The 13,190-nt window shown below is 37.7% G+C and overlaps 1 protein-coding gene across 1 annotated transcript in view; it reads left to right on the forward strand.

The window, feature by feature from the left end:
• Positions 1-13,190, forward strand: part of LNPEP (leucyl and cystinyl aminopeptidase) — a 100,738-nt gene that overhangs the window by 51,288 nt on the left and 36,260 nt on the right. Inside the window, exon 5 of the mRNA XM_024563311.4 lies at positions 12,474-12,594. Coding sequence (XP_024419079.2) covers positions 12,474-12,594 — 121 coding nt within the window. The remainder of the gene's footprint in view (positions 1-12,473; positions 12,595-13,190) is intronic.

Genomic DNA, 13,190 nt, shown 5'->3' on the forward strand with positions numbered 1-13,190 from the left:
ACAAAAGCAGAAGTTTAACAAAGCTATATAAATAATAAAAAAGAACCAAACAAATTCTGAGGAAGAAGAATACAATGAATGAAATGGAAAAAAAAAATGCAGTAGAGAGCATCAACATCAGAATAGATCAAGCAGAAGAAAAAATTGGTGCGTTAGCAGATAGGAACTTTGATATCCTGTCAGTGGAGAATGAAGAAAGAAGCATGACAGAACTGAAAAAGCCTATGTGTTATGTGGGACCATTAAATGAAATAATTTGTGAACAATTGGAGTTTCAGAATGAGAACAGAGGGAGAAGGGCACAGAAGATAATTTAAAGAATTAATGGCTAAGAATTTCCCTAAACTGGGGAGAGATTTGGATACGCAAGTTCATGAAGCTCATAGATTACCAAACAAATTCAGTTTAAAGGTATCCTCTCCAAGACACATTGTAAAAAACATGTCAAAAATCAAAGAGAATCTTAACAGCAGAAAAATAAAAGAAGCATGTAATTTACAAGGAAACCCCCATAAGTTTATCAGTGGGTTCACAGGTTCTCAGCAGAACCATAGAGGCCAGGAGAGAGTAGAATGATCCATCCAAAGTGCTAAAAGAAATAGAACTGCAACCAAGAATACTCTTTCCAGTGAAGTTATCCTTCAGAAATGAAGGAGATAAAGACTTTCCCACACATGCAAAAGTTGAGGGAGTCCATTAGCTCTATCTTACAAGAAATGCTAAAAGGACTGCTTCCAGCTGAAATGGAAGGACGCTGATTAGTAACATGAAAGCAAATGAAAATACATAACACATTAGTAAAGTTAAGTACATAGTCAAATTTAGAATAATACTGTAAAATGGGATGCATCAAGAAGATTTGTAAAAGGGATGTTTGGAGTAATAAATGCCTTCATTAAGATAAAAGAAAGATCTCAAATGAACAGCCTGACTTTATACCTCTCGGAACTAGAAAAAAAGAGAATAAACTAAACCCCAAATTATCAGAAGGAAGGAAATAAAGATCAGAGCAGAATTAAGTGAAAAATATGTACCAGAAAAAACATAGAAAATATCAAGAAAACTAACAGCTGTGTTTTTGGAAAGATAAAATTGACAAGCCTTTAGAAAGACTAAGAAGAAAAGGACTAAAAATCAGAAATGAATGAGGAAACATTACAACTGATAGCACAGAAAATGCAAAGGATGGTAAGAGACTACTATGAATGATTATAGGCCAACAATTTGGATAACCTAAAAGAAATGGATAAATTCCTAGAAACATAGAAACTACCAAAAATGAATCATGAAGACATAAAAAAATCTAAACAACAGTAACGAATAAAGAGATTGAATCAGTAATCAAAAACTTCCCAACAAAGAAAAGCTCAGAGTCAGATGGTTTCTCAAGTGATATCTACCACAATTAAAAAAAAAAATCGGTTTCAAACTCTTCCAAAAAATTGAAGCAGAGGGAATACTTATTTTGCAAGGTCAACTTTACATTGATACGAAAGCCAGATAAGGACAATACAAGAATCTATAGGCCAATATCCCTCATGAATATAGATGCATTAGATGTCTGTGCATGAAATTCTCAGCAAAATATTAGCATACTTTCTACAGCATATAGAAAGGATTATACACCATGATCAAATAGAATTTATCCCTGGGATACAACATATACAAATCACTAAATGTGATAGATCAAATTAATAGAATGAAAGGTAAATATCATGTGATCACCTTCATAGATGCAGAAAAAGCATTTTATAAAATGCAGCTTTCCTTTATGGTAAAATTATTGACAAATTTGGTGTACCTCAACATAATAAAGGGCAAATATGAGAGGCCCACAGCTAACATCATATTCAACAATGAAAGATTGGAAGCTTTGGCTCTTAATATTGGGAACAGGACAAGGGTGCCCCGCTCACCACTCTTATTCAGCACAGTGCTGGAAGTATTAGATAGAATGATTAAACAAGAAAAAGAAATAAAAGACATTCACATCAGAAAGGATGAAGTGAAATTGTCTTTATTTGCAGATGATGTGATCTTATATATAGAAAATCCTAAAGATTGCACCAAAAAACTGTTTGAACTCATCAACAAATTCAATAATATTGCAGGATATAAAATTAATATATAGAAATCAGTTCTGTTTCTATATATCAACAATGAAATATCTGAAAAAGAAATAAAGAAAACTATTCCATTCACAATAGTATCAAAAAACAATATACTGAGGAATTTAAACAAGGAGGTAAAATCTGTGTACTGGAAACTATAAGATTTTGATGAAAGAAATTGAAGACACAAATAAATAGAAAGATGACCCATGTTTATGGATGGAAAAAATTAATATTGCTAAAATGTCTATACTACCCAAAGCCATCTATAGATTCAGTGCAATCTCTATCAAATATCCAATAGCATTTTTTACAGAAGTAGAAAAAAATCCTAAAATTTGTGTGGAACTACAAAAGACCTTGAATAACCAAAGCAATTTTGAGAAAGAAGAGCAAAGCTGGAAGCATCACACTTCTTTATTTCAAACTACACTACAAAAGTATAGTAATTAAAACAGTATGTATAGCAATCAAAAGAGTATATTACTCATTCAAAAATAGACAGACCAACTGAACAGATCAAGAGCTGAGAAAAGAAAACCCATATATTTTGGCAAATTAATATTTAACAAGGAAGTAAAGACCACTTAGTGGGGAAAGAATAGTTTCTTCAGGTATTGGTGCTGGGAAAACCAGATAATCACATGCAGAAGAATGAAATTGGACCTTTCTCTTAACACCACTCACAAAAATTAATTTGAAATGAATTTAAAAGACTTAAACATAAGATCTTAAACTGTAAAACTCCTAGGAATAAGATAGGGAAATAGCTTCTTGACATTGGTCTTAGCAACAATTTTTGTTTATGATACTAAAAGTGCCAGCAACAAAGCAAAGATAAGCAGGACTACATCAAATTAAACAGCTTCTGTATAACAAAAGAAACAAGATTAAAAGGAAACCTCCAGAGTGGGAGCAAATGTGTGCATATCATATATCTAATAAGGGGTTATTATCCAAAATGCATAAGGAACTCATACAACTCCATAGCAAAAACAAACAAACAGTACAATTTAAAAGTGGGCAGAGGCACTGAACTAACATTTTTTCCAAAGAAGACATACAAATGACCAACAGGCACATGAAACATTACTAAGCTCTAGGGAAGTGCAAGTCAAATCCTGAATGAGATTGCACCTCACTCCTGCCAGAACGACTATCTCAAAAAGGCAAAAGTTTAATGTTAGTGAGGATGTGGAGAAAAGGGAACCCTTGTGAATTATTGGTGGGAATGTAAATTGCTAAAACCACTATGGAAAACAGTATGGATGTTCCTCAAAAAATTTGTTTAAAAGGTTAAACTTCTATATGATCCGGCAATTCTAATTCTGGATATAGACCCAAAGGAAATGGAATCAGGATTTCAAAGAGATAACCTGCACTCCCTTGTTCACTGCAGTATTATTCACAGTAGCCAAGATATGGAAATAACGTAAGTGTCTGTGAATGAATGGATAAGGCAGATGCGGTATGTATTACTCAGCCACGAGAAAGGAAATTCTTCCATTTACAACATGGACAGACCCTGAGGGCATTATGCTAAATTACATAAATCAGAAAGAGAAAGGCGAAGACTGTATAATGTAACTTATATATGGAGTCCAAAAAAGCCAAACTCATGGAAATAGAGAGTAGAATGGTGGTTGCGAGGCTGGGGATTGGGGGAAATTGGGAAATGTTGGTCCAGGGGTAGACATTTCCAGTTACAAGATGAGTAAGTTCTGGGGATCTAATGTACAGCATGGTGATCATAATTAACAAAACTGTGTTATATATATGAAAGTTGCTAAGAAAGTAGATCTTAAATATTCTCACCGCAAAACAAAAAAAATGATCACTAGGTGCCATGATGGAAGTGTTAACTAATGCTACTGTGGAAGTCATTTCACAATATATAAGTTTATCAAATCAACACATTGTACATCTTAAATTTACATATTACTATATGTCAATTATATCATTAAAGCTGAAAAACTTAAATTTAAAATTCACTTCCTCAATCCCAGTAGCCACATTTTTAGTGTTTTTGTGGTTAGTAGCTGACATATGGGATATCACCAATACTGAATATTTCCATCAATGCAGAAAATTTTATTGACAGCCAGCACTAAATCTAGAACATTGTGCAGACTTAAAAGATAGCATAAAAATGTAGCTAGTTAGAAGAAATAGTTAGAAGTTAGTTAGAAGAAATACTCCAGGTTATGAAAGGTGAATCTTCCTTTTTTAACAAGCAAATTCAGATTCAGTTTTCTTTCAATCTGAGAGTAATGAGTAAGATTGTTTAAGGGCCCTGTGTATCTATAATTTTTCAAAATTGATTATTCTAATTAGGCTCCTCTGCATTTCTTTGTCATTAGTGACTATCTGTAAATGATTTTTGTTTGGATTTTATGTTAATTTTACAGTAGAGACCTAATAAAGCTAATATTTTCACATACAATATAGAAGAAAAGAGTCTTTTAAAGCTAATAATGATTATTCTTCATGATAGAAATGTAATGGAATTCTTTTTCTTCATATTTTTAACCCTGCCAGGGAATATTGTCTACCCTTTGAACATACTAAGTTGGATTTGGGTTTCCGTCTAGACTAAAGAGCTTTATTTTAATTACCGTGTACTTGGGTTATATTATTTTGCTAATTAAAAGGGTATACTCTTTCCGTTATAAGATTATCATGTATACCCCATAAAGTAGTATTCAAGGGTAAGTGTAGACTGCATATTGAATAAGTGTTCAATATGATTCACTCACCTTTGGGTTGAAAGAGCATTGTAAGTCTAAACCAAACAATTTTTCAGAATCTGTTCAAAGGATATTAAGATTGGTTTAATCTTAAAAAATTCAATTCCTCTTCGAGCATTGCAGCACAAATTTAGACTTTGATTTACATGTTGCAGCTTGATAAAATCTAAAAAGCTCAATCTACAAAGTTAGGTGTGCTGCTTCAAGACCCAGTTGAATACCCAACTACCCTCTTTCACTGAAGCATTTCCTTCTTTCCACAGCTGGGGTTAGTCATTCCCTCTGATCTTTAGAGCACTTTAGTTACATCTCTGTTGTAGTTCTTATTACAGTTTTTGATATAAAACCCCCACACTTTTTATTGTGTTCCAAAATGTTTGCAGACTTGGCTTTTTAGTCCCTCCCTCCCCTTCTCTCTGCCACGCCCCCTGTCTTCCTCCCTCCCTGTCTTCCTTCTCCCTTTTTTCCTCCCTCTGTCCCCTACTCCATTCCTCTCCCTTTTTCTCTCAATTGCTATGTTGGCTTCTTACTGACTGTATGATTACATTCAAATTCATCACTCTGATATTCAAGATTCCCTTCTAAATTAGGCTATATTTCCAATTGGTAAATAGTATTGAGAGAGAGGAGTTTCAGATGACTTTGTTTCTTTTTATGTACAAGTATCAGGAAGGAACATGATTTAGCATAGACTGTGGAGTCTACCTGGGTTCAAATCTCTCCTTTACAGCTTGCTAGCTGTGTGCCCTCGGCAGGCTGCGGGTGGTCCTCTCCACACCTCACCTTCCACAACTCTAGTACTGTACTGCCTATGTTAGCCTGCCCTCTCAAAGATTAAATTTTTTCATTCCTGTAAAATGCCCAGTACCTTGCAGATAGTAATATACATACACACACCCAGAGGGAAAATACAGTCTCTTTTTCATGTATGCAAACATATCACGAACTCCCTGTATGTGTGTAAATATAAATAATCTTTATTTTTCTTAATACTATCCAAGTAAAAAGAATTAGCACTATACCAATAAATAATTGTCTTATTAATTTTATCTCTCTGTAGGAAATGGAGAAGAATCTAACATGCATAGAGTTATACCCTTTGTGGGAGCTTACACACTCATTTATAAACATCTTTTCATTTTATAAACCAAGTGAGGGGTAGGCACTAGCTCCATGTTGTCGATGCAGAAACAGTGTGTCAGAGGAGTTTGGTACATGACCCCGATTATGTAGCCAGGAAGTGATAGTCAGAACTGCACTGTCTGCTACAATAGGCCGCTTCTCAGGCCAGATGACATGGATAACTTCCGTAGGTGTGGTGACCAGAACTTCAGGCTTGGAGTGTAACAAAGGATTTTTGTTAGGCTAAAATGTGGTAATCTCTAGGAGGTTTCTCTTTTGTAATATTTGGCATTAGGCCTATTTCACAAGATTCAAGAAGGCAGTAGGGCTTCACTTACTAATCAATCTTACCGAACAACTAAAAATGTCAAAGTTCACCTTAGATTATTAAACATGTCATGTTCAGTGGTAAAGACTACGTTGTCAAAGGCCTAAAGAAAAAGGAACATTCGTTTTATTATTTGTGTCCATTCTTCAGTGTTCTTTCCATCTTTCCTTGACTTCAGGGTGCCAGAATTACCTAGAAAATTCCAGGCCAGTTTTAAAATACACTGCTTTTATCTACTTTTTTCTTGAGGTTTTTGTTTTACTTTTCCCATTGCCTGATTTTTGTTTTTACCATAGACAGGTCTAATTAGTAGAATCAGAATCCAGTGGTGATTAGTCAGATGTGGACTATTTAACATTCAAACAGAACCTTTAACAGTATTATCTATATACCGTATTTTTCAGACTATAAGATGCACCGGACCATAAGACGTACCTAGGTTAAGTTATAATTTTAATTTATTCATATTCAGTCAGAAACATAGCTTAGTTCCAAATTTCCACTAACAACAGTTCTATGTCAATTGTCTCTTCACTAACCAGGGACATTTTTCATAATTTATATCATTCTCTTAAAGGCCCATCTAATCAATTATTCTCAATAGGCTTGATACTGTTGGGGGATTTTTTTGCTTCTTTTGTTTTAGGAATTTATGCTTTTTTGTGGGTTCACCTGTCAGTTTAGAAAAACTGCTGTTTTTGAGGAGCACACTATATTATTACCTTTTGGGGGGGAATGGGGTTTAGTTTTATTTTTGTTTTTGTTTTATCTAGTTTTTGCTTTTATTAAATTAAGGAACAGATTAGGTTTAACCTAACAAATCTGTTACTCTTCCGTTTTAAAGAACCCTTTGTCTGAGTCTTTAGTTGTGTCTTCTAGAATTCCTCCTAAGGTTTTAGAAAGAGATCTTGCAAGAAAAGTTTTAGGTTGTTAAGTCTTAAGACCTCAGTGCCAGTTTCGTTCCACTTAGCAATGTTTAGAGTGCTCTTACCAAGACCGGAATGCTGGTCAAGGCTCTCTTTATTTCCTACTGCTCCTGTTGCTCGTAAAACAAGTTTGATAATAGTTATAATGACCAGACAATTTATCTCTAGTGAGAACTCATAGCACCATTCTTTTTTAAAATTATATTTTATTGATTAGGCCATTACAGTTTACCTGATTTTTCTCCCTTTGTCCCCCTCTACCTAGCAGTCCCTACTCCCTCAGGCAATCCTCCCTCAGGCAATCCTCTCTCAGGCAATCCTCTCTCAGGCAATCATGGCCATGGATCTGTGTATAAATTCTTCGGCTTCTCCATTTCCTATAGGGTACTTTACACCCCCTTGGCTATTCTGTAACTGCCTATCTGTATTTCTTACTCCCCTCACCTTTTCACCCATTCTACCCCTCGCCCCTCCCATCTTGCAACCTTCAGGTAACAAACTTCTTTTCTGTTGCTTTTAAGAGTCTCTCTTTATCTTTAACTTTGGGAATTTTAATAATAATGTATCTTCTTTTTCACCCATTCTACCCCTCGCCCCTCCCATCTGGCAACCTTCAGGTAACAAACTTCTTTTCTTTTGCTTTTAAGAGTCTCTCTTTATCTTTAACTTTTGGAATTTTAATAATAATGTGTCTTGGAGTGGGCCTCTTTGCTTCCATCACAATTGGGTGTCTCTGCACTTTCTGGACTTGCATGTCTGTTTCCTTCACCAAATTAGGGAAGTTTTCTTTCACTATTTTTTCAGATAGTTTCTAATTTCTCGCTCTTTCTCTTCTCTTTCTGCCACCCCTATGAGGCGAATGTTGGACTTCTTAAAGTTGCCCCAGAGGCTGTTTATACTATCCTCATTTTTTTGGATTCTTTTTTCTTCTTCTTGTTCTGATTGGCTGTTTTTTGCTTCCTTATGTTCCAAATCATTGATTTGATTTTGGCTTCATCCATACTACTGTTATTTCCCTGTAAATTGTTCTTTATTTCAATTAGTGTATCCTTCATTCCTGACTAGGTCTTTTTTATGCTGCTGAGGTCCTCACTAAGTTCCTGGAGCATCCTTATAACTAGTGTTTTAAACTCTGCATCTGATAGATTGCTTATCTGCATTTAGTTTAGTTCTTTTTCTGGAATTTTGATCTGTTCTTTCACTTAGGCCATTTTTCTTTGTCTCCTTGTTTTGGTATCCTCCCTGTGTTTGCTTCTATGTATTAGGTAGAGCTGCTTTGACTCCATGTCTTGGTAGTGTGGCCTCATATAGTAGGTGTCCTGTAGGGTCCAGTGGCACACATCCCCTATCACCCAAGCTGGGGACTCAAGGTGTGCCCTTTGTGTGGCCTGAGTACACACTCCTGTTGTAGTTGAGCCTTGGTTGCAGTTGGCAGGTCAATGGGAGGGATTTATCCAGGCCAGTCAGCTGCAAGGACTAGCTGTGACTACTGTCCACCAACCTCCACCCTCCATGGAGGATCAGCTGCGCAGGGGCAGGATGGTGGTGCTCCATAGTGGTCTGTGTCTGTAGCTATTCACTGGGTGCACCGGCCCTGGGGTTTCCTGGGTGGTACAGGCCAACGTCAACCCCCACCTGTGTTTTGCCTGGGGTCCCCTGCCTGAGCTGTAAGGCAACCTGAGATGGCTGCTACTTGGAGAGATTCTCAGGTGAAGCCAAGCTGTGACTCTAATCTGGCTGCCACTGTAGGGCTCACTGAAGCCAGCTGTTGCTTGTTTGATAGGATTTAGGAGCCAAGACCAGCCATTGTTATGGAAAAGCAGCTTGGGTGGGCTTATAAATTAGGTGGAATAGATCCTCTGTGGATCTCCAAGGTGAGTCACACAGTGTTAGCCAGGTTGATGGAGTCTCAGATATGGCACCAGCCTACTGGCTCTGAGCTGGGGAGGGCTCAGCAAAGGGACAATGGCCTATGCTTGCCCTGATGCCAGACACTTCAGTCTCTCCCCATATGCCACTGGTGCGCTTCAGGCTGCCACCCCAGTGCTGAAGCTCAGAGGGAGCGAGTCTTAGTAGGTGAGTCCATGTGTGTGCTCCTCAAGAGGAACTGCTTGGGGTTCCAGCAGCCTCCTCCACCAGCTCAATCCCCGCTGGTTTTCACAGCCAGAAGTGGTGGGGACTTATCTTCCTGGCACTGGAATCCTGGGCTGAGGGGCCTGGTGTGTGTCTAGGACTCCTCACTCCCAAAGGATCCCTCCCAGATTTTTATCCACACAGGCATGGGACCAGCCTGTTCTGCGTCCTCACCCCTCCTACCAGTCTGGATGGATGTGGTTTCTTCACATTTGTGGTTGTCAGACTTCCATTCAAATCGATTTCTGACATTTCTGAGTGACGGTTGTTCTATATTTTCATTGTAATTTTGATGTGGTTGTGTGAAGAGGCAAGGTATGGCTGCCTATGTCGCCATCTTAAAGGGTTTTTTCACACCCATTCTTTTAGGAAAGAGAAAAGAAGTAGAGGAAAGAGAAAATACCAAAGTATCTTTTTCCTTAGCTACTGTATTCCAGAAATGGGACTAAGTGGATTTTTTGGTCAGATTTCAGTTTCATATGAACTTCTTTCCCCCCCTTTACTTCTCCTCTAAGGAAAGGGTGCTTTTCACACACAATGATGGAAGTGGCCGAATTGTGTGCCTGGCAAAAGGATGTTTGAGGAGAAATCTGGGTGTTATGGGTGATGTTTCTTTTCTTTTTTTAAGATTTCATTTATTGATGTTTAGAGAGTGGGGAGGGGAGAGAGAAAGAGAGGGAGAGAAACTTCAATGCGAGAGAGAAACATTGGTTGGTTGACTCTCACATACCCCAAACCGGGACTGAACCCACAACCCAGGCATGTGCCCTGACCGGAAACTGAACCGGTGACCCTTAGCCTTTCGGAACGATGCCCAAGCAACTGAGCCACACCAGTCAGGGCAGGTGATGTTTCTATTGGGATAACATCTGTAGATAATTACATCAATTATAACATACACATGATATGTATGTTTGGAAAAAACAGGCATAGATAAAGACATCTCAAATTGTAAGTAACCTTGGTACTGCATTTATAATGACAGATTCTAAAAGAACTCAGGCTTTTAAATTTTTTTAGTGATAACACTGATTTCTTCAGAAGGGGAAAGATGCAGGAAGTGCACATGTTGGCAGCACAAGCCTGAGTTCCCTTGGCAGGTGGTGACTGAATTCCGTCAGCTGTGGTCACAGCCATGTATTGTATCAAGGGCTGTGTGGTATCAAGGCCAGCAGAGTGCTGGGCCGCTGAAGTGCACTTGTCCACATACTGTCGGAGGTTTTATTTCTTCTGTAGTTACTTTAGAATGCAACTTATTTTTCATTGGCTCCCTCTACTTCTAGACACTTGGCTCTTCCAGTAACTGTTGCCACAAACGTTTTAGTCACACATATTTTGCCCATTTCTGATGGGACTGTGGTAGTAATGATAATAACTACCATTTATTGAATCCTTACCTTGTGTCAGGTACTATTCTAAGTTCTATAAATGTATTAGCTCATCTTAACCCCCACAGCTGTCCTGTGAGGTCAGGAGCCACTTTTATCACCATTTTATAGACGAGGAGACTGAGGTTAGCCTGCCCGCAGTCACACAACTAGAAGAGTTTTGAGCCTGGCACTCTGACTACACAGCCTGTACATTTAATTTTTTGTTTGTTTAGTTAAAAATGTTCTTTTTTACATTTAACTTTGATGCCATGTTTCCTCCATGTCTCTGTAATTAATGCATGTGTTCTATAGAATAAAGCCCCACATAAAGGCAGTTATGACTAAAATCTATTTGATCTCTTAGAAAGCACTGACAGTTTTTTAGTCCTTTGATGGGAGACTAAAATTACTTTAAAGTGAGAGTCCACCAGTGTACTTTGTCCAAATGATGATGAATGATTTAGTGTCTCCATTTCCTACTTTCTGAAATCTTTATTTTGAAATTTTTATTTTCTGCTATGTCTTGTCCACATTCCATTTTCCAGGTGAATAGAGAGGGTTTTTTTCCAGTCAATTAAAAAACAATAAACATTGCTTTTTAAAACCCATTTTAACATAATTGCTTAAATTGCCTTTTTGGTACTTATTGGATAAGTTTACAGTTAGTCACATCGTATGTGTTTAACTTACACACTTGGAAAAAAGAGAACGAACGTCCTTGCTGCTGTGGCTCAGTTGATTGCAGCGTCATCCCATATACCGAAAGGTTTCGAGTTCGATTCTACCTCAGGGCACATACCTAGGTTGGGGGTTCAATCCCCAGTTGGGGCGCATATGAGAAGGCAACCAATCAATGTTTTTCTCTCTCTTCTCTCTGTCTCTTCTCCCTTCTCCTCTTTCCCTCCCCCGCCTCTTTCTAAAAGCAATGAAAAAAGAAAAAAAATAACAATTTAAATAACGTGGGTGATTGCATCTGCTACCCCGCTGAGTGAGCTTGTGCCCTGGAGTGAATGGGTAATGGGGACATGAATTTATCATCCCATTAAGCTGGCTTTAGTGAGTGTTCTACTCACTGAGTGTTTCACTCTGCTGGGTATGGTTACTTTTTGTTACAATATTGTCTAAAAAAACAAGCCAACAACTTGGGGGCGGGGAGGAAAGTAAGCTCTCCCAATGCTGGAAGAAAAACCGGCTGTGCCATGCTTACTGAAAGAGGATGTGTTGGTCTCTAATAGGTTTTTCCAGGGTAATTTCCCAAATGTGCAATTTCTGCCTTATGTGTTTAAGTAACTCCCTCTTAATACGTGATTCCTCTATACTGAGTACCTGCCCAATGCCGGGCACTGTGACAAGTACCAAAAGAATGGAGATTTGGCACAATCTTGATAGCTCATAACCAAAGCAGGGCAACTGGAGGTAATGGAGAGGAAAAAAAAGAGTATTGTAGAATTAAATTTGCAAGTGCATAAAATTGCAATAATATGGCCCAAAATAGTTTATTTTGGATGTTATAATAACTTTAAAAACAGGAATGATCAAGTGTTTTTTTTTTTAACACTGTTGTGTGTGTGGAAGTGACGTGCTGGGTGCTGAAAGAACATAAGGAAGAGTGTTTGCCCGGAAAAATCTTTCACCTCTATGCGTTTCTCACGTATGCTAATCTTAACAGTGTTCACCTGAATATCGCGACATTTTAATTAGACCTGCCTTACATCACACATAATGTTTTCTTCTAGGTTTCTATATATTCTGTTCCAGAAAAGATTGATCAAGTTCACCATGCCTTGGAGACAACTGTGAAGCTTTTTGAATTTTTTCAAAACTACTTTGAAGTTCAATATCCACTTAAGAAATTGGGTAAGAATCAAACAGTGCCTCTGATGTTTATTACCATTATTTTGCAAACATTTTTTAGAAAGAACTCTTGCCAAAGTTATTATAAAAGAAAACCAAGAAACACTTAATGATTTAAAAACTGTTTGTATTTAAGATCATTTAGATTTCTTGAATGTATCTGGACGTGGAGCTTATAACACTTACAAGTTTATAAGGCTCCTACAAAGGTGCTGTATAAGTGGGAACTTGCTTCAGGCTCAGTCTAGAGTTTAACTAATTCTAACTTCATGAGAAATTTCTGATTCAGATAATAAGACCTGCGTAATGGAAGCTCTGAGTAAAGAAGCTGCTTCTAGGTCAAAGAGAGTTGCCGCTGCACACCGTGAAGGAATTAGGTATCTCTTCCTTTGCTAAGGAGTACAGTAGCATGGCTCTCCAGGGGGTTCATCAGGTCTTCCTCAGCTGACCTATGGGTGAGGAGCTTCCAGGGCTAGAGTGAGGCAGGTTCCATTCCTTAGGGGTATAAAATGAACTCACTGCCTCCTGATCCACAGTGATAAAGCAATGGGGGAAATATTTTTATTTAACCAGGGAGTACCTTAAATGAGGGAAAGTTA

Source organism: Desmodus rotundus, chromosome 1 (genome assembly GCF_022682495.2).
Source record: "Desmodus rotundus isolate HL8 chromosome 1, HLdesRot8A.1, whole genome shotgun sequence".
Taxonomy (NCBI): domain Eukaryota; kingdom Metazoa; phylum Chordata; class Mammalia; order Chiroptera; family Phyllostomidae; genus Desmodus; species Desmodus rotundus.